The sequence below is a fragment of the Vigna unguiculata genome, chromosome 9 (genome assembly GCF_037176805.1).
Source record: "Vigna unguiculata cultivar grain cowpea cultivar isolate G323 ecotype 2 chromosome 9, ASM3717680v1, whole genome shotgun sequence".
Lineage (NCBI taxonomy): Eukaryota > Viridiplantae > Streptophyta > Magnoliopsida > Fabales > Fabaceae > Vigna > Vigna unguiculata.
This window is the reverse complement of record NC_140800.1, coordinates 46,250,203-46,276,140: the sequence shown is the minus strand read 5'-3', so window position 1 is coordinate 46,276,140 and position 25,938 is coordinate 46,250,203. Positions and strand designations below refer to the sequence as shown.

At 34.9% G+C, this 25,938-nt stretch overlaps 5 protein-coding genes across 8 annotated transcripts; 3 read left to right on the top strand and 2 right to left on the bottom strand.

The window, feature by feature from the left end:
- Positions 1-271: 271 nt before the first annotated feature.
- On the top strand, positions 272-3,094 carry ADC2 (arginine decarboxylase 2). Its single transcript, XM_028049287.2, has one exon. The coding sequence runs from the start codon at positions 734-736 to the stop codon at positions 2,786-2,788; it is 2,055 nt and encodes a 684-aa protein (XP_027905088.1). The 5' UTR covers positions 272-733; the 3' UTR covers positions 2,789-3,094.
- Positions 3,095-7,633: 4,539 nt separating this feature from the next.
- LOC114162486 (ubiquitin fusion degradation protein 1 C-like) lies at positions 7,634-11,376 on the top strand. The gene is made up of 9 exons (XM_028046398.2): positions 7,634-7,929; positions 8,123-8,197; positions 8,383-8,407; positions 8,501-8,533; positions 8,632-8,753; positions 8,820-8,950; positions 9,279-9,493; positions 10,623-10,807; positions 11,013-11,376. Exons 1-9 carry the CDS (start codon positions 7,825-7,827, stop codon positions 11,100-11,102), a joined length of 981 nt encoding a protein of 326 aa, XP_027902199.2. The 5' UTR covers positions 7,634-7,824; the 3' UTR covers positions 11,103-11,376.
- A 1,364-nt stretch (positions 11,377-12,740) lies between these two features.
- On the top strand, positions 12,741-13,238 carry LOC114162680 (30S ribosomal protein S31). Its single transcript, XM_028046636.2, has one exon. The coding sequence runs from the start codon at positions 12,756-12,758 to the stop codon at positions 13,011-13,013; it is 258 nt and encodes an 85-aa protein (XP_027902437.1). The 5' UTR covers positions 12,741-12,755; the 3' UTR covers positions 13,014-13,238.
- A 1,823-nt stretch (positions 13,239-15,061) lies between these two features.
- CIB22 (LYR family of Fe/S cluster biogenesis protein) lies at positions 15,062-17,764 on the bottom strand. Its single transcript, XM_028086645.2, has 5 exons — positions 17,556-17,764; positions 17,433-17,474; positions 17,098-17,179; positions 16,472-16,527; positions 15,062-15,435 (listed from the first exon to the last, which is right to left on the bottom strand). Exons 1-5 carry the CDS (start codon positions 17,679-17,681, stop codon positions 15,394-15,396), a joined length of 348 nt encoding a protein of 115 aa, XP_027942446.1. The 5' UTR covers positions 17,682-17,764; the 3' UTR covers positions 15,062-15,393.
- Positions 17,765-19,977: 2,213 nt separating this feature from the next.
- On the bottom strand, positions 19,978-25,245 carry LOC114162193 (kinesin-like protein KIN-7E). Of its 4 annotated transcripts, none has more exons than XM_028046000.2 (15): positions 24,928-25,245; positions 24,061-24,286; positions 23,859-23,948; positions 23,676-23,776; positions 23,461-23,574; positions 23,312-23,393; positions 23,169-23,236; positions 23,014-23,079; positions 22,802-22,926; positions 22,239-22,575; positions 21,850-21,951; positions 21,609-21,738; positions 20,904-21,505; positions 20,481-20,800; positions 19,978-20,383 (listed from the first exon to the last, which is right to left on the bottom strand). In XM_028046000.2, the coding sequence occupies exons 2-15, from the start codon at positions 24,278-24,280 to the stop codon at positions 20,083-20,085; spliced, it is 2,658 nt and encodes an 885-aa protein (XP_027901801.2). In that variant the 5' UTR covers positions 24,281-24,286; positions 24,928-25,245; the 3' UTR covers positions 19,978-20,082. The 4 variants fall into 4 exon arrangements, with proteins under 4 accessions (XP_027901801.2, XP_085523298.1, XP_027901802.2 ...); XM_085667172.1 differs by lacking the exon at positions 24,928-25,245 and adding an exon at positions 24,753-24,767; XM_028046001.2 differs by lacking the exon at positions 24,928-25,245 and adding an exon at positions 24,392-24,617.
- Positions 25,246-25,938: the final 693 nt, after the last annotated feature.

The window sequence follows — 25,938 nt, the reverse complement described above, 5'->3', positions numbered from 1 at the left end:
ACTCGACGATGATAATCGCAATTACGATGCAGAATCCTTCTAAACTCCAAAAACATAGTAACTACATTTAATTTAAATTTAGTTGATTTAGTTGAAAGGAAAATGGATAATTTATTTATTTATTTGTGAGTGGCAGCGTGATAGACACGGAAACTGAATATTGGTAAGGCCCATGGCCCAAAAGCCCATTACGTCGCTTCCCTAACAAACCCACCCGTCTTCCTAGTTGCTTCCCTCGTTCACAGACTCTATAAAATGGAGATTACGTTCATGCAATTCTCGCCCAGTCGCACCTTCGTAGAAGCCTTATTTTTCCTCTCTCTACGTTCCTAATCTGTAACTCCTTCAAATACTGTTTCAGCTTTGTAGTCTGTGTCCCTCCCCCGTTTGCGGTATTCACTCCCCTATTTTCTGCATTACAGTTTTAGATCTCTCTCTCGCACCAGATCTGGTGCAAGGGGTGGGTTGTGCTCACCAATTGTGTGAATCTTGCTTCTGAGAGGTAGGCGTGGGGATACCGGAGTCTTTTCGGGAAGGAAGAGAGGGGACTCTCCATTTTCAATAGATCTTCCACTGTCTTCTTTTGAGGGGGAAGCCGGGGCCTCGGCCTCGGCGGCTATCAAAGCCCCCACCTTCACAGCCCTATCAACAAAACCCTAACCGTATTCTTTTCTTTTTTTCCCCTTTTTTATATTAATTTTCTAATTCATTTTGATCGTCGCCGCCACAAGAGATGCCTGCCCTGGCTTGTTGCGTGGATGCTGCAGCACCTCCCGGCTATGCATTTGCCGGTGACATCTCTTTTCCGGCGCCGGTCGCGTTTACCGACGTTCCTCTGTCTACGACAGACGACAACACCAGCCATTGGTCGCCGTCCCTCTCCGCCGCTCTCTACAACGTCGACGGATGGGGCGGTCCCTACTTTGCCGTCAACGCAGCTGGAAACATCTCGGTGCGCTCCCACGGGTCTGCCACCCTGTCGCACCAGGAGATCGATTTGCTGAAGATTGTGAAGAAGGCCTCCGATCCCAAATCTCTCGGCGGTCTGGGCCTTCAGCTTCCCCTCATTGTCCGTTTCCCTGACGTTCTCAAGAACCGCTTGGAGTGCCTTCAGTCGGCGTTTGATTACGCAATCCAGTCCGAGGGTTACGGTTCTCATTACCAAGGAGTTTACCCGGTGAAATGCAACCAGGACCGGTTTGTGGTCGAGGATATCGTCAAATTCGGTTCTCCTTTCCGGTTCGGTCTCGAGGCAGGGTCCAAGCCGGAACTCCTTCTGGCTATGAGCTGTTTGTGCAAAGGCAACCCTGACGCGTTGCTAATATGCAACGGCTTCAAAGACGCGGAGTACATTTCTCTTGCCCTGGTCGCCAACAAGCTGGCTCTCAACACCGTGATTGTTCTGGAGCAAGAGGAGGAGGTTGATTTAATCGTTGATTTGAGCAAGAAGCTTTGCATTAAGCCCGTGATTGGGTTGCGTGCGAAGCTCCGAACCAAGCATTCTGGCCATTTTGGTGGGACTTCAGGCGAGAAGGGCAAGTTTGGTCTGACAACCGCTCAGATTCTTAGGGTTGTGAAGAAGCTGGACCTAGCTGGCATGCTGGATTGTTTGCAGCTGCTGCATTTTCATATTGGTTCTCAGATTCCTTCGACAGCGTTGCTTGCTGATGGCGTGGGAGAGGCCGCGCAGATCTACTGCGAACTGGTTCGGCTCGGGGCGAACATGCGGGTCATCGATATTGGAGGTGGACTGGGCATTGATTACGACGGTTCCAAGTCGTGTGACTCTGATATTTCAGTCGGGTACAGTCTGGAGGAGTATGCTGCCGCGGTTGTTCACGCGGTTAAGTGTGTGTGCGATCGAAGATCTGTCAAGAACCCTGTTATCTGCAGCGAGAGTGGAAGGGCCATTGTGTCTCATCAGTCGATCTTAGTTTTTGAGGCGGTCGGAACTAGCAGCACCGTCGGCGGAGCCTCTTCCGTGTTCTCCTCCCCATATTTGGCGGGGGATCTGTCGGAGGATTATCGTTTTCTGTCGGAGGCGGCTTTTGGAGGGGATTATGAACGGTGTTTGGTGTACACGGAGGAGTTGAAGGAGCGATGCGTGGAGCAGTTCAAACAGGGGATGGTGTGCATGGAACAACTTGCAGCGGTGGATGGGTTGTGTGAGTTGGTGAGGAAGGCAGTTGGAGCTGGGGAATCTGTTCGGAGATACCACGTCAACCTTTCCGTTTTCACTTCCATTCCTGACGCGTGGGGCATTGAACAGGTGTTTCCTATCATCCCCATTCATCGTCTGGACGAGAAGCCTTCCGTGAGGGGTATTCTCTCCGATTTGACTTGCGACAGTGATGGGAAGATTGACAAATTTATCAACGGGGAGTCCAGTCTGCCGCTGCATGAAGTTGATGGAGGTGGTTACTATTTGGGAATGTTCTTGGGTGGGGCCTACGAGGAGGCGCTCGGTGGATTCCACAACTTGTTCGGCGGTCCCAGCGTTGTGAGGGTGTCGCAGAGCGACGGTCCTCACAGCTTCGCAGTCACGCGGGCCGTGCCTGGTCCATCATGTGGAGATGTTCTTCGAGTGATGCAGCACCAGCCCGAGCTCATGTTCGAGACTCTCAAGCACCGCGCGTATGAGTATGTCAGCCAAGACAATGCGGCGGTTCTGGCCTCTGGCCTTGCTCGCACTTTTGACAGGATGCCTTATCTGGTTCCCCTGTCTTCATTCGATGAAGCTGCCCTTCCCGCTTCCGATGAGGACGAGGGCGTCCAGTGGTCTTATTAGGCTCGTGTTTGCTTGAAATGGGTTTCGCATTCTCATCCATTTCTGTCTGTTCGTGTTGCTTGTTTGTTGTCGTTCGTACGTTCGTGGTGGTCGTCGAGCACTTCAATTTTTTTTCTTCAGTTTTCCCTGTTTTTAGTTTAGCACAGGATGCAGGACAAGGACAGGTTCAGTCAGTTATTGTTTTCTGCATTTTGTTTCGAATCAAATGTCTATTACTTTCGCTCAAGTTCTAGAGTAACAAATTTTATTGTTGCCTTGCTTGTTATACTTAGAATAAAAATGTTCTGTTATGAACAATTTCCTTTCCTTTTCCCTTGGTTTTTTGGCTTATTTTTTGTTTTGTGGCTTGAGTTTAAACTGGCTTGATCGTGTGTGTGTGTATTGAGTGCTGTGAGGCGAGACATGGAGATAGCGTAATAGAAGAAAAAGGGTTTATTCTGATAGTGATGCTATTATTGTTGGTGGGGGCCTTGTGAAGTTTTTTGGAGTATGTGGTTACTGAACCTGAATGGATGTTTAAAATGTGGTTGGTAAAGTATGATGCATGTGGGTGGTGGTGGTGGTCTTATTCCTAGTTACAACTTCAGAATTGGCATTGGCAGGTAATAATAGAGAAAGGCTAAATTTGCATGTTACCTCCTTCGTTCAAGATTGGGGTGCCGTGCTGCGTTTGTTGAATTCTTTGCGTGTGGGGTTGATTGGATGCTAGGCGTAGAGCTTTGGGGTTGTTTGGATTTTCTTATAAAAACATTATCGTTCACATGTTACATTATGTCTGTTTCTGTAGCGTAGTCTTATAACTTGCTATATAATAAGAAAGGTTCCAATGTTTTTAACGGACAGTTCATCATAATCCTTCATTCTTGCCCCCATTATTTTTCACTTTATTCAAAGTGCACTACGTCAACTTGTACAAGGTTGACCTCAATCAGACTTCTTTCTTTCTAGGACGGGAGCCCGCCCATATGAAAACATCAATTTCAATTTCCTATAACCATTTATTGCATTTAGTGTTAACCATGCCCTAAAAGTCAGTAACAGCGTTTGTTCAAAAGATCATTTACGAACATATTAAAAAGTCGGAGAGGTAGGTTTTTTTATCTATCCCAATGAAATAAAAAAAAAAGAATCACATAATAGTTACTTAGTTGATATACTAAAGGGTCTAGCAGATTGTGTTTTCAGATTTTGTATGCTTTTCATTCGTTTACACCCAATATTACGTTTTTGTTCAGAAAAAAAGAAGGAAAGTTTGGAATTGATTTAATTTACTTGCATGGTTTCCTTAAGAGATAAATATATTTATGATATTGGAGTGTTATATCTATAGATGTGACAATATATAATTAAAAAATACAATGTATGTTGACAGGTTGAATTGTTGACCACTTCAACTCCGTCCCACAGTGTAGCGCAGAAGATACACAATCCCACAATTCTTAGCGTTGAGGTGGAAGAAACTTGATTAGCTATAATCTCCCAGTCTTACGCGTTGAAAAGTGATAAGATTCAATCGTAAAGAAACTGGAACACGTAAGTTCTGTTGGCAATTTACCATGCACTAACTCATTGCAGATATTTTCATTGTTGTTTCATTACCACTTTGAAAGATTTCCCCCCACTTCACTAACGGTTATGGTACCATGACAGTGACCTACCACCACAATACTGCAAAAGCAAACCCTGCTCATTGAAACGGAATATTTGAGAAGGACTTTGCTCCATTCAATCCTTTAGAAACAACCCACGAAAAAGTATTCCCGAAGGCTTCATCCACATAAAATCAAAGTATTATTGGTACCGCATGAATCACATAATGAAGAAAACACTGTACTGCTACTACAAGAAATATAGTTATGCCGCTTCTTTTATCTGCTTCTCTCAACAAGCAACGTTCAAAAAACTTTATCAGGCTTCCGACACAAATCACATGCCAATGTTGCATACGTTCCTGTACCCAGATTTTATAATATTAAAAAAGACTTCCAAAAAATTTATTTGAAACTGAAAATTAAAACTCAACTACATAAATCCTAGTACCATTTTTTTTTCACTACTGCGACACGAATGTTCCCGTGTTCTTAAATTTGTGTTGTTGGGGAAGATTTACAAATGCTCCCGGTGATTCAAATTGTTCATTCAGAAATGGAATGCCACTATTTTTTGTTTGTTGATTAGTTTAGTATGCATTGGGTAAGAATGAAGGGCTTATCCAGAGTTTAAGGTTTGTTGTACATACACACACACACTTCACACTTGGTCCTTTGTTTTCTCCACGTGTTTTGTGTTGTTTATTATGTTCTTTCCGGTCCATGCATCGGACTTCAACACTATGCTTAGTCTTCTAAAAACCAACAGCTCACGAAATATCTCCATCACAAGACAAAGAGATTGCCATCAAAAGATCATACAGAAGCTCCATAGAAAGTGATACATTAATTAGGGTTTTCAATTAATATATTATGTAACCCCTACAGATTTTATATTTTTTATTCACTACCTTTCTTTCACATATATAATATATTCGAGTTTGCTTTTGACTCGAAATTTAACCTTATATTTTTTTTTCAAAATTTAAATAAAAATAAATAAAAATAAATAAAAATATTATGATATTTGATAAAAAGAAATATATGCTCAAATCAAATAAAAGTTAATACTGCTTTATTTATTTATTTACTTCCTTATTCATTTTTTTTACTAATTGAAGTTTCGATCATTATGAATAATTAGTATTCTTGTCAGAGCATTACAAGAACAAATGTTAATTTTATGCAACTAATTTTATAATAAATAAATACTTAAATATAAATTATATTATATCAATAATCTTTAAGATATGATTTATATTTTTCTATTTGCGATATATAATAGTGTGGTATGTTATTATTTTGATTAATCAATTTTTAAAATATTGAAGAAAACTAGGGTAGAAGTTAAATTTATAATTTAGTTGATGTTAACAGCATGTGAATTTGTGGAATGTTTTTAAAATATAGGTAATTCATAAAATTATTAGTTTTCTTTTTCTAACTCATATATATGAACATAAATTTCTATGGATGTATCACTTTCGCTTCTTAAAAGTTTCAAAAGTAAGTTCTTTAGATGTCTTTACTTTTTATTTGTTTTCCAAATGTATTCAAGAATTATACAAGTTCTTAAACATATCTTAAACTAAAAAATGCACATTTTTTTTTCTTAAAGCACAAAAGATAAAGCCAATAATTCCTTTTGTGGATAATATTTTTTTTTTGAAGATTTTAGAAGCACATGAGATGCAATTGTTTAGAGGCATTAGCCACGGGAACGTTCAAGATTTTAGAGGAATAATAATAATAGGTTTGGAATATGTATGGAAGAGATATGTTCCATGTTCTGCATACACCACAGGAATAGGCATATTAGTGTGTTTATCTTTACCATTATGCATGGTGGCTTGGAAGATGAATAACAACTTTATGGAACCATTCATTGAGTTGACAAAATTAAAGTTAAACCCAAAGAATCTTTTAATCTGTTATGCTGTTTATGGCGGTGAATTAATTTCCCTTAAACTGCTTTCTGAATATTCTTTGTATATTATGCATGCACATGCTACATCTTCCTTCTTTTTTTCTTCTCTTCTCTTTTCGTCAATGTTTAACAGTAATAAGACTTTTACTTTACCCACTTTTCAAAGGTTTGAAAGTGCCCAATTTTAACTGAAACACTGGACGAGGATCAGATTCCACTTTCTACAATTTCAATTGGTTAACAGTTATCAAATGTTGCCATGTTACTCTTCATTTTTTATACCAAAGTGACACACACAATAGTCAAAGAACTACTTTACTAGGCAAGGTTTCATCTCATCTTAATATATATTTTTTTCAAAATGAGAAAATAAGAATATATATATATATATATATATATATATATATATATATATATATATATATATATATATTAGTGACTCCATTAGAATCTTTAAGAATATTAATATTCTTTATCCTTATATAATATTTTCGAATTTATTTATAGAGAAAGTAATTGGCATTAGTATTTTAATTGTTACATTATATTTCTTGCAAAATCAAGTTGTTAATTCATCATAATTCGTTGTACTTAGATTTCTTTTCCCAGTTATTTGGAACTTATCTTAACATTTCAATTACGTAAAAAAGTGATTCCACAATTAAAAAATATAAATTAATAAACATTCTTTGGAAGTAAAACATATATGTCACCACAAATACATTGATTTTTGTTCTTCAAAAGCAAAACTTTTAGACAGTCTCTATCGTGGAGTTTAAACCGTAATATATATATATATATATATATATATATATATATATATATATATATATATATATATATATATATATATATATATATATATGTTAACGTTCTAAAATGTAATATATTTATAAGAATATATGATTTATTATGTAAAAAAACCCTTCATGTATTTATATATCTGACACCGTGTTAAGATAAAAATTAATGAGAAAAAAAAAGCTTAAATATCTTTTTTGTCTAAATTTTTGAAATGTTTGTTGTGGATGGTCGTCATTTTTATTAAATGTTTAAAATGATCTTCATTTTTACAATTCATGTTTAATTTAGTTCTTTTTTGTAATATCATTTAAATATATAACGAAATACTATACATGTGACGGTGTTTGTATTACATTAAAAGAAGAAATGATATTAAAGAAAGAAGAGAATGAGAGACAGAAATAACGATAAGGATTGGGTTAGGTAGGAGTGACCATCCTTGATTTTACATGTAATAAATTTAAATTTTGGTATAAAACCTATGTTTGATTGGAACATTATTGTTAGGTGCGTGTGTTTGATTGTTTGTGTGAAAGGAATTTATGCAGACTTTAACCCTTATCGTCAACGTCGCTTCCTTTTGTTGAATCAATCATACACATAATCTCATTACCAAGCATCTTGGAATCTACGGTTGTTCTTGCGTACTTGTTAAGCAGTACAGTGAGGACGCTAAGAACATATACGATGCAGATAGACACAGTTTTCTACTTCACATGTTCTTGACCTTCAACAACCATAGTTTTCTACTTCTGCAACCAAACTCAATCAATTTCGTGTCTTTCGTAGAATACCTCAATTTCCAAGCTTCAAACAAAATGGTATTCTCTGTGTATATATAATATTCATTTCAACTTTGTAACAAAATTTCTTTAATCATTACGTCTTCATTTTAACTACTGCTTTCTTTTTTACAGTTTAATTAACGAGCATGCTTTCTTTAACCCGTTTTAACTCTCTAGTTTACATAGACAGTGAAACAGTGGCATGATGCAGTTTTTGGTATATTTGCAGTTTTTTGACGGATATCACACGACTTCATCATTTCACCAGACATATCGATGTTACTCTGCTTCATTTATTGAAAAGGTCACACTTTCTTAATTACGTTTAATCATTAATGTTCATGCTAATTACCACTGTTATCATTACTTTTACCCTGTTTATGAATCTAAATTACGTAGTTATTTTGAGTTTCAAAAGTTCAGTACCCGCTTCAAATGTATCTTACAGAAAGTTATTCTAACTGTCATTTTTCTTCATGAATTCTGCAGCCCGAAATCGAAAATGGTGATAAAAGTAAGTTTCCACATAGGCCATGTTTGGTTTAATAATGTATACTCTTTGTTACTCATCTAATGAACTGAATAAGTTATGATTGTTGCTGCTTAGTTATAATGCCTGCTTCAGCCCTTGATCATCTAGGTAAGTTTTTCAGCTCTAAATGTATATTTGGTGTATTTTCTTTCCACTGATGTTGATGTTCAACTGAAAAATAACAAGAATCAAGAGTAATCTTGCAGCATTTTTACGCATCGATTATCCTATGATGTTTGAACTCACAAATGGTGCTTCTGAGCGGGTTTCTCATTGTGGAGTTCTGGAGTTCACTGCAGATGAAGGAACTATATATATGCCATACTGGGTAGGAACCATAGTCCATAACAACTGAAACTTTAATGCACAGTTTTTAATGAGATGTTGTATACAGATGATGCAGAATATGCTTTTGCAAGAGGGAGACACCGTAAGAGTTAAATATGCATCACTACCAAAGGGAACATACGTTAAGTTGCAACCCCACACAAAGGACTTCTTTGATATCTCCAATCCAAAAGCTATGTGAGTTCTCGATGATCGAAATATTTTAGATGCAAACAAGAAATTGACTTAATGCTCATTATAAAGTAAAAATGTCGCCTTCGTTAGTGTAATATTGTTCATTCTATAGACATTGTTACCATGTATGCAATATGAAAATCATAAGGAAGAGAAAGAAACTAGCACACAAGGTGTTTGACAGAAAGGGCAAGTCAATAGGACCTTGCACAGAGTATTTCATTATATCGAAAGTTATACACCTATATAAGGCAGAAAGAACTTGTAAGCACTTCAATTTGTTCTATACTTATATATATTTATTAGACTTTGATCATATTTTACAATGCAGATTAGAGACGACTTTGAGAAAATTTTCATGCTTGACTACTGGGGATACTATCATGGTGACATACAACAACAGAAGGTATTACTTGGATATTATAGAAACAAAGCCTGCTAAAGCTATAAGCATCATCGAGACAGACTGTGAGGTGGACTTTGCTCCTTCCTTGGATTACAAGGATCTTGGAAAGCCTAATATTGCAGACAAAACACAAAACAAAGGTGTATTCATGTTCTTAGTGTTGGGAATAGTCCAAGTGTGAGTCAAAAAGTCCCACATTGGATAGAAAAGACAAAGTTAAACACCATATAAGAATAAAGACCCATAACAACATTGCCTTAAGGTTTTGGGGTTAAAGTGGTGTCTAAGGTCTTATATGTGTAAGACTAATGTCATATAACCATATAGAACCACAATCTCTCAATGACCATAACTATGCCATGACCATGCCCATAAACCATATATGAAAAAATATAACCTATCAGTGGTATCAGAGCCGATGGTTCGGAGTGACTGACCGCATAACCACCACCATAAACAAAAGGGGTCACCGATGTGACTGACCGCATAACCATAACCAAAGGGGTCACTCATACACCTGAAGGGAAAATATACCATATGAAAAAGGAAAAAAAAACAACAAGGGACTCACCCTTGAGGGGAGATGTTGGGAATAGTCCAAGTGTGAGTCAAAAAGTCCCACATTGGATAGAAAAGACAAAGTTAAACACTATATAAGAATAAAGACCCATAACAACATTGCCTTAAGGTTTTGGTGTAAAAGTGGTGTCTAAGGTCTTATATGTGTAAGACTAATGTTATATAACCATATGGAATCACAATCTCCCAATGCCCATGCCATAACCATGCCCATGTCTATAACCATAACCTATATGAAAAAATATAACCTATCAGTGGTATCAGAGCCGATGGTTCGGAGTGACTGACCGCATAACCATAACCAAAGGGGTCACTCATACACACCTGAAGGGAAATATACCATATGAAAAAAAGAAAAAAACAAGGGACTCACCCTTGAGGGGAGATGTTGGGAATAGTCCAAGTGTGAGTCAAAAAGTCCCACATTGGATAGAAAAGACAAAGTTAAACACCATATAAGAATAAAGACCCATAACAACATTGCCTTAAGGTTTTGGGGTTAAAGTGGTGTCTAAGGTCTTATATGTGTAAGACTAATGTCATATAACCATACAGAACCATAATCTCCCAATAACCATATGCCATGACCATGCCCATAAACCATATATGAAAAAATATAACCTATCAGTTTCGTATGATCGAAGTTATTTTCCCTCAGAATCTTACTTGACTTTTGGATTCTCCTCACAGGTAAGTTCAATCCATTTTTTGGGACTGCCAGACGCTTGGATGGAAAACCAATTCCTGCTGTTTATTCATCACGGCATAAAAACAAAGATGTTCCAAATGTAAATGCACTGTCTTCGACAACATCTCCATCCGGGGGAAAGCTAGTATTTGGATCAAACTTTTACCGTACAAAAGAAACAGGAAAGGTAATTCAGCTGCTTCTCATCAATGCCTTCAATTTGAATTCTCGGTTGAATTTTTCAGTGTTGTTTTTCTGTAAATTTTAATGTCTGACAAAGAACAACATCATATCACTTAAAAACTTAGTAAAGAATTTTGACTCTTACAATTTTCCCTTTTCGATAGCAATTATATCAGTGCCAGTTAGCATCATTGTCCTATTTATTGCAGGAAGAGATCGAGCCAAAACAAGAACCATCCCAGCAGAAGCAACCAAAATTTCAGCCTTTCATTGGGAGGAAGTATTCCCTGAGGGGTTGAGTGACATGAAATCAAACCATAGATTGTAATTTGCTAAGCTGGCCCTGTATGAACCGATTAAAACAACGAACTGAGCATTGGAGTTGCCTTTGGTAATCAAAAGTTAAAGGAAATAGGAGAATGTTACATTCAAGATTAGGTGCATAATAACTTTTGTAAATCAATAACTAGTGTGTTGTGTACTAGTTTTATAATAAATAGAGGATATAATAGTAGTAAGTTATCAGCGTAATGTCCATTGCTAATGAATATCAGGCTTCTTGTTTTGGCTGAATGTGACATCGATTGTTAGGAATGTTGTCATATTTCTTTGTCAGACATGGCTAATGTGCTGATAATCTATACTATATTTTTTGTTAAAAGTTAAAAGGGTTGTAAAGATATTTTTAATCACTTGACTTTGCAACAAAAATATAATAGGGCTCAATTGGATTTGATTGTTAAATAAAAAAGATAAATCCTCGCTCGTTTCAATAAAAGCAATTTAATTTAATTGAGCTGAAACAAAATGATATGTCTAGTCCTATCATTCTAATGAATTTGGTTTAAGTAGTACTGAAAATGGTTAAATATGTTTTTAGTTTTAAAATAAATAGATATAGTTCTTTTAACTCAACTAGTTTATTTTTTTTTATATGATAAATGTATTTCATGCTAGTATTTGTGTTGTTTACATCATATTTTTGTTTTAATGTCTATGGAAAAACATGTTGGACACAAAAAAATTATTTAGATTAAAAAGATTATATTCATTTATTTTTAAAATTTAAGACTAAAATGTATCAAATTTTGGGATATAAATAGATTCTTATTTCACGTCAAAGTTTAGAAATTAAAAACATATTTAATCTAATGAAAAATGAGTAAACTTAAAGAGACTTCATTTTTTATTATTTTCAATTTATGTTTTGAATTTGATCTATTATATTAATGGTTTAATTCAAATAAAATTTAAATTATTGTTACACTCTCATGTAATTAAAACCTGCTGTAATTAATAATTAACTACTTAGTTATATTTATAATGATTTAATTAAAATTTTCTTTTATGTTCTGAAATATTTTTTATTAGATGTTTAAACATTACTTAAATTAAAACATAATAATTATACTATCTCAATTCAATAAGATCTTGAGGTGCTATTATTTTCTGCACTCAGTAGTTTCATTGCATTATGGGAGTAGTTAAAGTATCAAATTGCTCCTTTTATTATTTGTATTCTTTGCTGACAGTGTTCTATTGTCATCATCGGGGTCTTTCCCTTGTCTATATATCATGTTATGAATTAATTAATTGTGTGTAATTTAGAAGTTTAAAAAGCATCTTAATTGCACAGTGTAAATATGAAAACAATTTTTTTAATTTTAATATAACTTTTTTTATTATGCAAAATACTAAATAAGTTTCAATCACTAAAGTTTTTCAAAAATTACACAATCTGCAAACTACGAGATAAGTTTCAACATCTAAATTTTTTACTTAAAAAATTAAATTTTCGATTCCACCATACAAAAATATATTTTCTTGAAAATTTTAATTTCTATGGGGTGCAAAAAGCAAACTATGAGATGAAAAAGAAATGCAGGTAAAGTAGCCCGGCCCATATGATGTTGCAAGATGGGTTGTTATTGGAAAAGCAATAACGGGTGCAGATGAGAGTTACTATGGCTACGAATGGTGTGAGCATGATGCAGCGGTGCAGCGTGGCTGCGCGGTGGTTCATGAAGGCGGAGAGTGCGGCGGCGCCCCAATTGTGTGGGCGCGGGGACAAGAAGACAAAGAAAGGGAAGAGATTCAAGGGATCGTACGGTAACGCTCGGCCGAAGAAAGAGAAGATGATAGAGCGCATAAAGGACAAGGTGGAAGTTCCCAGGTCTACCCCTTGGCCTCTTCCTTTCAAGCTAATCTGATTTCAATTTCATTTTAGGGTTTGCAACTCATATATGTACTTTCACTACTATTTTCTATTCAATACTTTTCTTTAATCTTGGCTTCCCCATTCTATTAATTTTATTTGATTAGGGTTTCATATCTAAAAATCCCTCCCAAACTAAAAGTAATTCTAATGCTGGTGGGTTTGTAATAGACATGTTCTTCCGTTAATTATGCAAATGGTCAAATAATCTTATTTAGGATTTGCTGTGAGAGATATAGGACACTTTGTATATGCAGATACTGCGTTGGATTTTATTGTGGGAAAGTCTTATTTTTGGATTTGATTTCTTTAGAAAACTTTGATTTCTGAGTTGCAGCTTTTCTTGAGAGATTAGAATGCATTACTACTTCAATCGCTTATGGAGGACTCTAGAAGAAGTGTGGATTAGTTTTAATCCCATTTGGATTTTCTGTCTAGTTTTATACCAAACGAGATTTCTTTCTTGTTTGTGAACATATGAGAATGACCGAACCGTAATTGGATAGCATTTTATCACAAATTATGAATAACAACCCTGTCAATAAGTGTTTTAGCATTTTATTTTAATAACAGGGTTTGCTCACTCTGATTGGTTTATTACTAATTCCAGTGTAAATAACACAGAAAAGTTGTGATCTTATTTAAACAAAAAGAGATTTAGTTGATCACTGTTGATACTTCTCTCTGTTTTGGCAAGAAAGTCTTTTATATGAATAATTTCTTGACGCAAATGAACACAAAGTTGTGCAAAGTTGTGGAGTTGAGATATAGTCTTTGTCTGAACTAAATATATTGTGTTTGGTGGAGGCCTATCAATTATATTTATTTACTGAAGCAAAGTCATACAACTTTGTATGTGAAGGTATTTTTGTGGAGTTCACTGAATATGTTAAATGAAGTTAGTAACGTTTAACACCAAAAAATGGATTGAACATTGTATTGGGATGGGAAATTAGAGATAATTTAATATGCAAACATCTATCTATTCGTCATAGGATATATCTTCAACACAGATAACATTCAAAACTCAACCCGAAAAGCTCGGTCTACTTAAGTTTTTATTTAATTTTCTTAATAATGATATGTAAGTCCTCAAATGATAATCAATATTGTTAGGAATCTTGAACAAAAATCAGTAGGTACCTCTTTTAATTTGATTTATCTCATACTTAAATGATACTACTAAAATTTGAATACTGAATTACGTGATTTATTATAATAATACGAAAATGTTTATCATAGTTTGCTCTTTCTTTAATATTTTGAAGTAAATTTCTTAACTTTTAAATAGTTTTAACGTTTGTAATACATGCTTCTGCCGCTTAAATAACTTCAATTTTTTAAACTAATTCATACCCTTTATTAATAAGATACTTGTAACTAATTCAGAGACTTTAAAATAATTGTTTACCATAGTTATTGAGCAATTTTTTGAAAATACCATAGTGAATTATAGATTATTTTTTTCTCATCTGACTAATGTGTGAACAAATAATAATAATAATAATTACCCATCTTCAATGCTAACAAGATATAGCAAGAGTTTATCTCATTTATCTCATAGGGTTTAAACATTTATTATCTTGACTAACGTTAGGACTTTAACTCACCCCAAAACGAATTAGAAGAGGGGAACTGGTCTCCTTCTAGTTCGTCAAACCAAACTAAAAAAACCCAACTCAAAAACATGACTAACTTCAAATTGCTCCAGTTAAAAACTATACACCAACAGAAAGGAGAAAAAAAAAAATTAAAACATCGCAAATGAAAATTAAAATATCGTTGATAATGTATTTAATAGCTGGTTGAATGGGCTGCAGCACTCCCACCAGTTTGATTATAGACAACTGAATAGATATCAATTCTACATTGTCACGCATTCTTTGCATGATCAATTCTATTATTCTAGTCGTATGTAATACTGCACTAGCTACGGAGCCAGAATTTTCTTATATAGTAAATTTCTTTGCATAAATTATGTATTATATTGTTCTCGTTTCAATAATAGAAACCTTTAAATCAAAATAATGTTCCCAACTCTGATTGGAAGTAAGCCAGCTTTCATTAACCATTGAATGTGCAGCACAGAAGTTATAATATGGTTGCAATGATAGATGAGTTATGCAAATGAAAACTCCAAACTCACATTAACATGTATCAATGACAGAATCTTAAAACATTCAATGATCCAAGTACCATCTGTTTCGGAGGTGGTCAAATTTTTCAACATCATAGACAAGGGTGGACTAAATCTGTATCAGCTTATGCTCATCACATGAGGGGAAATGAGGGTGATTTTTAATCTACAACCCACAGAAAAGTTTGATTGCAGAGACCTTTATTCATTGCAAAGGTTCTAAAGAAAAATTCAAATTTCAGTTATTATCTTCACGGCCATAATCGTAAACGATCTCAATCTGCATCAAAAACATTATTCCAAGTCAGTCAGAAATAAGTATATTCCAAATCAATAAATTGGAACAACTTTGGGGATCTCATACAAAATGAAGCAATGACGAACATAAAAAAAAAGCCTAGAAAGGAGCCCTCTAACCACAGATGAAGAACATCCTCTCCTATCCCTCATCACATTTTAAGCATATTACCCTATCTCATACAACTTCACCGACATATGGAAGACCTTGATATTCTTGCACAGGGGGAGTGACTATCCAAACAGTATATTATAAAACGATAGGATGAATGGTTTGAAAGGCCTAACTACGGAAGCTGGCCATGCACAAGAAATGAAATTCCTAGCAGAATGAATTCATCATTTTCACGATAAGATTATTACGACCACCTGAGATCTCAATTATCCAGTCTTGAACATTCCATTCCATCACTTATTCAAAAGTGAAAATTACCAATCCACCAATTGTAATCATAGCAGAACAATGCATGGTAGGGCGTAAGATGCATTGTTAACTTCTAAAATTAACATACACACACATTGAATATATAATGCAGAGATGAGACACATTCATTCCCAACTACGAGCGCAGACCAGAGAATCACCTATTAATCATGAGTTCAGCGCATTTTCCAAACAAAAAGACCACAAAGTGTATAAAGTGACTAAATATACAGAGAGAGAGAGAGAGAGAGCTATGAATCATTTTGTTATATCCTCAACACAACAAATACGATGAGCCAACTGCATCATCTGATGAGTGTTTTGAGAGGTATGGACACAATGCCCCGTGATAAAAGAAAAGTCTGTGGCCTTATGCAGGTATTTTAGGCCTGCTGCACCAGAAATTGTGTATATCTCTCATCAAATGAACTTATCCAGAAATCCACCACACATAACTACATATATACAATTTGATAAGTATTTAACCGATGATCGAAACAAAATCTTAGTGATGTCCATGAAAGTAGCAAGGTAAATAAGAGGGTCCAACAAAATAATGGAAAAGATAGACCTACTGTATAACCATAACAACTTACCCCTTGAGGTGGAACTGGGTTGCGAGTAAATTTGGAACCACCAGGAGCCCAAGGAACTATTATACACAGAAAATAAGAGTAAAATGGGTCAATATCTGAGATGGACTGGATAAAATAACAGGAAAGAGAAGAACCGATGAGAGGAGTAACTTGTGCAGATAAATCTACAACCCAACGCTAGAAAACTAAAGTATGGGCAATACCTGCCTCTGTGCTTATTGTCCAAGGCATACTGTAGCTTAGGTTAATTAATCATTCAAAATAACATATTTTTTTCCTGGCAAGTTTAACAGTTGGATTGCAGCAAAGATACTAATCACGAAGAATATAGATAATAATCTTATAATGGCAGTCCCGTCTATCTCAACTGTCATGAGCACTTTCAATATGCCCCTCACCAAACAAAAAGGAGATACTTTTAATGGTGAAGCTATGTTTAAAGCAATCGTGCTTATTTACAATTAAAGACATCAACAAAACATTCTCAACAATATCTCTTTACCCATCATTCGAAACACTATGAAATAGGAAAACATTCACGGTAATAATATCTTGCGGTGGATGTAATATTATAGCCTAGGATCAGTGTTGGCATAGAGATGAGATGAGATGCGTGACATATTTACCTATGTATGGATCTGGATGACGCCACTTGTTGTAGGAGGCTTCCGCATCCGCTATGAGTCTATCAATTGTATCAGGATCTTCCTGTATATGAAATCGAACCAACACAGAGCAAGCTCAACAGAATGAGAAAATAAACGAGAAATAATGCAACGATTAAACCGATACACAAATCCCTAATCACAAGATAATAGTCCAAAAAGCAAATAGTAAGGAATTATGGAATGTGCGGATCAGAATTGTGTTACACAGCTCCTAGCAATAAACAAAGAAAATGCAGCCAATGAACGGTAAGGGGAAGTAAAAATTATAGCATTCATGGAAGGGGAAAACGAACCACGTGTTTGTTTTCCTCAAACCTGTCGCGGAGGTTTGCAGCCTGGAGAAAGCGAAAGAAAAAACGAGATCAGAAGTGAAATTGTGAAAAATGGGAAAGGAGTGAATGAATAAATTAATATACGTCGTCGTAGAAGAGGTGGCGATGCACGGCCCAATTAAGAGTGTCTTTGAGGGCGCGGCGGTACAAGATCCGAACCCTCTCCTTCTGCGCCGCGCGCCGAGCAAGGTACGCTGCCGTCGATGCCATGCGACTTTCTGTTCTCTTCTCTTCTCTCTGTTTTTTCACTTCACTTCTTCCCAGTTAGTTCCAGGGATTGGGAAAATGGCAAAAGACGTCACGTCGTATCACAATTGGACCAGACCATCTCAGCATTGGGCCTTCTCTCGTTTTCTATACTGGGCTTTCCATCTTCATTTTCAGGGTTTTTCTTCCTGCACCTTCAAGTTTGACTGAAGACCGTTACATCCTTTAAAAAATAAAAATAAATCATAAATTATAAATTTATATCCTTCATGGTTCGGTCCAATTTCTATTTTATTTCCCTGCACCTCCGTTATGCATTAAAAATCCAACCAAACAAATCCACCATAAGAAAAAGAAAGTAAACATCACAGCCTCACAGGCTTTTTTTTATCTTAAGGTCCGGTAGAATGTAAATTTATAAATATGAATTACAAGTGAAATCGTCATTCATACCAACGGTTTTTTTTTTTTTTTTAAAAAAAAGTAATATTGTCATTAAATACTACGGTTTATATTAATTGAAAAGTGAAGTCATCTTTTAACATAACTATTTCACTTTTCATTTTTTTTCAAAGTTTTTAGTTTTTAATTTTTTTCCTTTTATTTCAAAATATTAAGTTTTCATTATTTTTTTTTTCAAATTTTTCAGATTTCATTATTTTTTTTTCAAATTTTTCAGTTTTAATTATTTTTACTTTTTTTCAAAATTTTGTTTTAATTATTTTTCCTTTTTTTTTCAATTTTTCAGTTTTAATTATTTTTCCTTTTCTTTTCAAATTTTTTTAGTTTTAATTATTTTTCTTTTTTTCCAAATTTATCAGTTTTAATTATTTTTCTTTTTTTTTCAAATTTTTCAGTTTTAATTATTTTTTCCTTTTTTTAATTTTTAGTTTTCATTCATTACGAAAAAAAGACAAAAAAAAAAAAAACTGAAAAAGTGAAGTCGTCATGAGATCATGAGGATGACTTTACTTTTTCCTTTTAACATAAGAGAATGCTAACCAGTGCCCTAAGGGCACTCGTTAAGAAATAATAAATGTGCTTTGATATCATCATTTTTACATTGAAAACTGAAATAATTAAATACAGTAATTAAAATAGTATAAATGCACATAATAAATTTTATAAAGACAAAAATACCCTTTTAAATGTGTAGACAGTAACTTACTGTTACAATTTTTTTTTGAAACTTTTAAGGTCTCTACTAAAAAGAAAAAAATCAATTAAATCTTAAATTGACACTTTAACTATTCTTTTTTTGTAACAATTTTTAGATATTTAACATTATTTTTTTTGTTGATTTTTCTGTTAATTTATATTTTCTTATATTATTTGTTTTAAGTTTTAGATGTTTAACACTATGTTTTTGTTGGTTTTTTGTTAATTTAAAATTTAACAAAATTAAAATATAGTTATTTTATTATTTAATTAGTTTTTAAATTTTATTTGTGAACATTAAATAAAATATTAAATACAATATTTATGGACATTTTTGTCTTTTAAAGAAAATAAAGTTGCATTAATGGTTATTAGATCATGTTTTATTTAATATTACATTTATCTATGTATTTTTGTAGGATCCAATGTATATTAATTATCCTTAACCAGTGCCCTTAGAGCACTGGTTCTATACCCTTTAACATAAAATTGTACTTTCCAATGACGACATTGCTTTTTTTTTTTTAAAAAAAAAAAGAAACCGGTTAATGTCGTCCTCCACCATAACGACTTGACCTTGTTTGGCAGAAAAAAATCAACGAACCCATATTTACAAATTTACCTTTTCTAACAGAACCTAAAATACAAAAAAGGCAAACATCACATTATGTAAATTATGCTCTCCCATTTTTTATTTTAAAATATACACTTTCTCCAATAAATAAATAAATGTAAACTATACTTTAATCCTTTTCAATATAAGCAAACTTCTTTAAAATGATAAATAATTTCAATATTTTAAAATTATTACTTTAAATATTTTAGGATGGAAACGAAATTTGAGATATACTGGTGTGATTTCATCTTTCAAGGTGACAAGTTGATAATAGAGTATCGAAAAGGTCATCTACAACAAACTTATAAATTTAAAATATAAATTTTATCGAGTAAATATTTGTTTAAGTGAAATATGTATTTTGATTTGAGAATTTGATACTAATTTAATTGAAATATCGACTTATGAAATTTTAAAAATTATACTAAAATATAAAAAATTAAGAGTTATATAATTATAATATAAGATATTATAAGTATTATTAAGAATTTATAAAAATCATAAAGATGAAAGAAATATAAGATATAATTGTATAAGGTGGTTCCATTTGCATTGCAACGACGAAAGGAGCGTGAATGATAGTTACAATAATGTAATGTAGCAGTAGATAAATAAATGGTTGAAGAAGGCCTAGAAAAGAGTCTTGGAGGAACATGACATTCGATGAGGTGAGAAGCTAAGCGCAAACATCTCCTTAAGGGCATTATCACCCTGCCAAGTGAACCTCACTAACTTGGCAACAACCGCAGCACTCTCCATCACATGCTTCATATCGGTGTTGCTCCATACGCGATTCGCCAGTTGCTTCCTCCGGCGCTTTGAATCCAATGCAATGCCCCATTTCCCGAAAACCTTCTGTCTCTCTTCCTCTGATAGCCTTCTCTTCATAAGCTTCACCAGCGTCTCTCTCTCCCTCTCCACACCCTTTGCACTGTTTCCCCAACACAAACACATTTATTTATGTCAGTCAAACTCAACGTTAACCAATCATCACCAATAACATGAATGTTACAGGCCCAGAGAACAACCTTGAAGCCAGTGTAACTGTGGGACCATCCTTCACCCACTGATTTCCGCCGCCAAATGTTCCTTTCAGAAAACATAATCTTCTTCGCTCCACCTCCATGTAAATAGAGTCTGTCGGATCACCCCTGAACAAAAGAAAAAAGTAAGTCCTGTGGAACAACGATACATTGCAGGCTTCCCACAGTTCCAATATTTCTGTCTGCTGCTGCTTGAATTGTAGAGGCCATTCCACAGGACCTCCACCTGCCTCTAACGTTGAATCCACGCCGACATCCTTCATGTTCTTTTCAAATCTGAAATATGTTGTCTCTGCCTCCTTAACCTGCAATGGAAGAACCGTATCAACAGTTCAGTCATTCCAAAGAAAATTGATAAAAGGTGTGAACTTTTTTGCTTAAATTTTAAGAAATTACTCTCATTTGCACCTGATCATCGTCAACAAGACGCTTCTCATACTCAAGTTTGACCATTTCCTTCATCCCTGCAACAAAAGTTTGGAGGCTAGTAATATCTTCATTAGTGGATGTTCTTGTGCTGTTGGTTCTTAAATCATCCGTAGAAGGAGTTCCAATTGAAGGCGGAGAGCCATTCATTGAGAATTTTGTGGAAGCACTATAAGTTAATGGAAGGAACTTTCTCGGTAATCCATCTGGTCTTCCAGGGAAGCATTTTTCAAAACTACTGGCCGGAGTCCTCACAATTTCTCCCACATTCCCAGGAGAACCAGTCGTATAGAATTCTCTACAACTCCAGCTCCTTGTTAATTTAAGATTCCTACAATTTGACACTGTTCCTGACATAGACAGAGGAGAATCATTACTCTGCTCCAAAACACCATCTGTTGCATTGTCTTGGTTCAGTCTCTCTTCACTATCTTCAGCCACAGGAGTCAGAATCTCCTGACTTGTTACATTTTCATCTGCATACCATGTTAATGCCAACACCGGGTCAGGATATTCCAAGCCATCTTTACTCGATTCCTCCAATCCAACACTTTGAATTTCAGTGCAGTATTCATCAGGATGTTCTGTACAAACACAAGTTGTCAAATGGTTACACATGGTTCGGTTCTACTCTTAAATGTTATTTACTATGAACTTCTATCTTGACAAAGGGAGGAAGGAACTTACTATCAGGACTACTTTCACCGTTTTCATTGATGTAGTGAGGATTGTTGAATTCTCCAATCCGTAAATCAGAAGGATAAATGCTTGATGATTCTGATATTGAATCTTCATCTTCCCAGGTGTCGACCCTTTCCTACATATTAAAAACGATTGTTAATGTTAGGCTGAATTATAACAAGAGAAGAAACAAAATTCAGAGGCCTAATTTCTTATATCAGTTTACTAATTAGAAGAATGAAATTACTTTTTTAGAGTTTTGATCATTTCCAACCATGCGCAGCAAATCCTCGACCTGAGATTGAGCAAGATCACGTTGCTTAATTAGCTCCTGAATCTCCCTCTCCATCTGAATAATTCAAAGTTCGAAACCCACGTTATCACCATCCAGGAGTAACAAAAGTGTAACGTGCACAAGGGTAAAAGATGTATGTGGAATCTAGAACCAAAGTCGATGAGACGAATTTTAGTTATTAGGACATAAGTATTGTTCATTAAGACAAACAGACAATTAACCAGAAAAGAGAGAGTAAGAGACAAAAAGTTCTAAATCAATATCTTCAAAGTTCCTTGTCTAGACATGACAACAATTAACACAGGATGAACATCGTATGAATTGAAAAAAAGAATTATGACCTTTTCTATTCGGAGATTTTTCTTTCTCACAATTGCTGCACAATCACAATTTGTTGAAGGTGGACAAGGAGTTCTCAACTCACTCTCTAATCTGGCTACCTCTTTTTGCAGCTGCTTGACCAATACTTTATCAGACATCACTACATTAACCTGTGCTTTAGTGGTCACTTGTTTTGCACAACAAGCAAAAAGAAGGGTGTTTCTAGTTTGCTCAACATGACAACGTGCGGGGCTCAAAGTGCAAATGATGGCTGTTCTAGAATTCCCACCTAAGGAAGGCTGCAATATGCGTGTCAGCTTAGAATCTCTGTAATTAATGTGTCCTTGTCTTCCCTTACTGCATTCAAGCTCATAATGTTAGCCAACAGAAACTACTAACTTTAATATTTGAACAGCTTCATATAATGTGTAGTCCATTAGACAAATTTTGAACATACAGATAGGTTTTCCAGTGAGAAGCTCTCTATTTAGTCACAACAGAAGCTACAAAACACGTGGTTTTCTTCTTCACAAAAATTTGTGTTTACTGGACATTATTCAAGTTTATAAAAGAAGGGGACAACCTAAGTTTACGAATGACTGTTCCAAGAGTGAGTAAACTCCGGTTTATATGACAGCCTTCTTTCAATCTGGACCCAGCAGATAATGCCTGAGATGCACGCTCACTCCCTGCCAAATCAACAAAATTCTGCAGAGAAAAAGAAACAAAACAACAGTAAAATCTTATAAACATTTTATGTTGAATGAAACGAAGAATTTAAAGATTTAAACATACCACAGTAGCAGCTAGGGTGGTTGAGCTGCTTTTACCCATGAATTCTCTGGCAGAACTTTCAATTGTCTACACAATTCCAATTCCAATAATAGAGTTCTACACGTACAATGTAAAAAACATAACATTCTAAACAGCAAGGGAGAAGGCACACGCACCAGTCTGATGATTTGGTGAGATCGAGAACTCTTGTCATTGAGGTATGTCTCTCCTACCTGTCTCTGTGCTGCAAGAACATGGTTGGAACTGTAATGTTATAGACCAACCTGTATATCAAGAACGTTGTGCAATTTTCTTTTACCTTCACAGAATAATAGAAGCTCTTTCAAATGCGTCCAGTCCCGCAGAGTCTCTTCTATAAGTTTCTCTATAATAGGTCCTCTCTGAAAAATCACGAAACAGATAAATAAACAACGTCATTTATTTCAATTCAATAACATACTCATTCACCTCAGGATCATCACGCAGCCTTAGTGGTGTGTTCTCACTGCTGAGGAGGTCCCTAATATTTTCGTTGTAAATTTCAATTGCTGAGAACTTCAATACAAATGCTCTTTCTTCATGCTAAAAAAATCACAGTAATCTTGTATCAGCAAGCTTGTGAAAAGTGACAATGAAGAATTAAACAGCTAGAATCCAGATCAATAAATTTTCTCTCCGACTACCTTTCTTATATAGTCAAAAATATCTGCTACAGCATATTCAGTTATTCCAATCATCGTATATGTCTTTCCACTACTTGTTTGCCCATACGCAAAAATACTTGCTGAAAGAATTATAAATAGGTATTTGAGTCCAAGTAAGGATTCTGAATAGAAGTGAGTCATCAGAAAAAGTTATGTGCTTACAATTGATTCCACCAACAACTGAAAGAGCAATTGCTTTGACCCCTTCTTCATATACCTGCTTTGTGGAACAGTCACCCCGAAATACTCTGTCTACAACCAAATCATAGTAAAAACTAAGAAACATTTTGTCCATACACTGATACATTATGTCTCAAACTTCCTCAACAATGCTTCCAAACACAATCATTACACGTTTGCTTACCAAAGGTATAGGCGCTTGGGAACGTGGAACCTTCCCGAAGGGTGTTCCGGTATAAGATGGTAGTGTCATTGATGCATTCCCAATCTGCTACTTCATTCGCATCAACTTCTTTCTGATTCAAAGGCCTCAACCTCACTAACACCAGAATCTTCTCTTCATGGCCTCCCATTCCTCCCATCTTCTCCCATTTAACCAACTCTTCTCCAGTAACAGCTCCCATTTCTCACTTTTAAAAGTGAAAACAAGTGATGTGGTTAATCATAAAAATTAGTATTTCTTTCAAAAAATGCAAGATAGTTATAGGAAAACAGCTGGCAGTTCACAAAAATACCAAGCCCTTCTATTTGAGCATTATCCACGGGAAGCAAACCATGAATGAGAAGACAACAACCCATTAACTTAAGCTCATAAATAAATAGGCAATAACACCAACAACAAGCTAACTTTAGAAAGACCAAAATAAACAGAATACTAACTAATTACTATTTAATCATCAATGATTTCTCACAAGAGCTTCTCTTCAATCAATTAGATAAAAACAGAAAGAGAAAGAAAGTAAAGCAACAAAGGTAGATGATGAACCATCATCTAGAGAGAAGATGAACGTGATGAGGAAATAAAAAAATATTTTAATCCTTCGAGAATAAAAAAAAAAAAAACTTTGATCGTGGCAACCACTTAAGGCCTGAGACCTGAGAACGAAGTTCAACAAGACAAGACCATGAATCCTTTCGTTTGTTACACGGAGAACTGGTCCCAACAAACAAGACCATCCCTTTCACTCCCCCCACTTTTTCTTCTTTCCAACAAACACGTACGGTCTCATATTCTTGTAGAAATTAATGTTTCACGACCCGATTAAATTACCTTCAGCTTTTTTCTGTCCTTTAACGTCTTCCTCTGACGGTGAGCGAACCGCAACCGAAAGCTTAACCACAAATGCGAATCAATAAGTCACGAACATCCCAAGAGTAAAACAAACTAAAATCAACGCACGCATTGATCTCTCTATTCAGATTTCGCTACATGGCACCTCAGTGCCGCTTACTCAACAACACAAGTAACTTCCTCAGAGTTCAAAGTTTAGTGCTTTGAGTAAACTAGTGTCACCAAAAACCCATAGTATATAGATCATACTAACGTAGCGTCCAAGTTTACATTTTTGTTACAGAAAAGGAGAAAAGGTGGAGTATGAAGCTTTGTTCTGTTTTTTGTTTTTTTCATTTTTGTGAATGAGATTGTAAATAGAATAACCGAGTAAGGGGTGAAAACAGAAAAATGAAAAATTGCACCAGTTTAACGACCCACGATCTCAAAAAGGAAACTCCAAACCATGTGTATGAAAGAGAGAGACAATGTGGTCGGTTTCTTCTCATTGGTTTGGTTTGGTTTAGTAACGTTCATGGTCGCTCCAGTGTTACGGTATGGTTAGATGATATTAGTATTACATGTGTAAGATTTTTGGCATTATTTTTTAATCTTAAAATAATGATGATTCTTATTCTATAATGATATTTTGATTCCTAATTTTGATAATTTTCTCTTACAACTTGAGTGACATTTTTTAAGTGCTTCTCCATTTTTTCATTTTCTTATTTTCAATATTTCAAACACATTATGTTGTAAGAGAAAATAGTTAAAATTTAATAATCAAAAAATCATTTTTTATTATATAGTATTTAATTTTGTCTATTTTATCTAATGTAAAATTTTTGACTCACACTTGTATTATTCCCGGCACATAAATATATTTATGTTGGTTTTACATCAACTCATTCTAGCATTGTTCTTACATGTCATTAGATTTTGTTTTGAAGTCCTAAATTTATATATTTATTTTCTTTTGAACAGTGTGTTTAAATGCATAACGGTTATTGA

Excerpts from the sequence above, each read along its gene's own strand:
- ADC2 (XM_028049287.2), top strand. The coding sequence starts at position 734 with ATGCCTGCCCTGGCTTGTTGCGTGGATGCTGCAGCACCTCCCGGCTAT.
- LOC114162486 (XM_028046398.2), top strand. The coding sequence starts at position 7,825 with ATGTTCTTGACCTTCAACAACCATAGTTTTCTACTTCTGCAACCAAAC. Across the intron at positions 7,930-8,122 it reads TCCAAGCTTCAAACAAAATG|TTTTTTGACGGATATCACAC; the intron begins GTATTCTCTGTG and ends GTATATTTGCAG. Across the intron at positions 9,494-10,622 it reads AGACAAAACACAAAACAAAG|GTAAGTTCAATCCATTTTTT; the intron begins GTGTATTCATGT and ends TTCTCCTCACAG.
- LOC114162193 (XM_028046000.2), bottom strand. The coding sequence starts at position 24,280 with ATGGGAGCTGTTACTGGAGAAGAGTTGGTTAAATGGGAGAAGATGGGA. Across the intron at positions 22,927-23,013 it reads CCACCCTAGCTGCTACTGTG|AATTTTGTTGATTTGGCAGG; the intron begins GTATGTTTAAAT and ends TTTTCTCTGCAG. Across the intron at positions 21,506-21,608 it reads CGGTGAAAGTAGTCCTGATA|AACATCCTGATGAATACTGC; the intron begins GTAAGTTCCTTC and ends GTGTTTGTACAG.
- LOC114162680 (XM_028046636.2), top strand. The coding sequence starts at position 12,756 with ATGAGAGTTACTATGGCTACGAATGGTGTGAGCATGATGCAGCGGTGC.
- CIB22 (XM_028086645.2), bottom strand. The coding sequence starts at position 17,681 with ATGGCATCGACGGCAGCGTACCTTGCTCGGCGCGCGGCGCAGAAGGAG. Across the intron at positions 16,528-17,097 it reads TCATCCAGATCCATACATAG|TTCCTTGGGCTCCTGGTGGT; the intron begins GTAAATATGTCA and ends TGTGTATAATAG. Across the intron at positions 15,436-16,471 it reads ACCCAGTTCCACCTCAAGGG|ATTGAGATCGTTTACGATTA; the intron begins GTAAGTTGTTAT and ends TTTTTGATGCAG.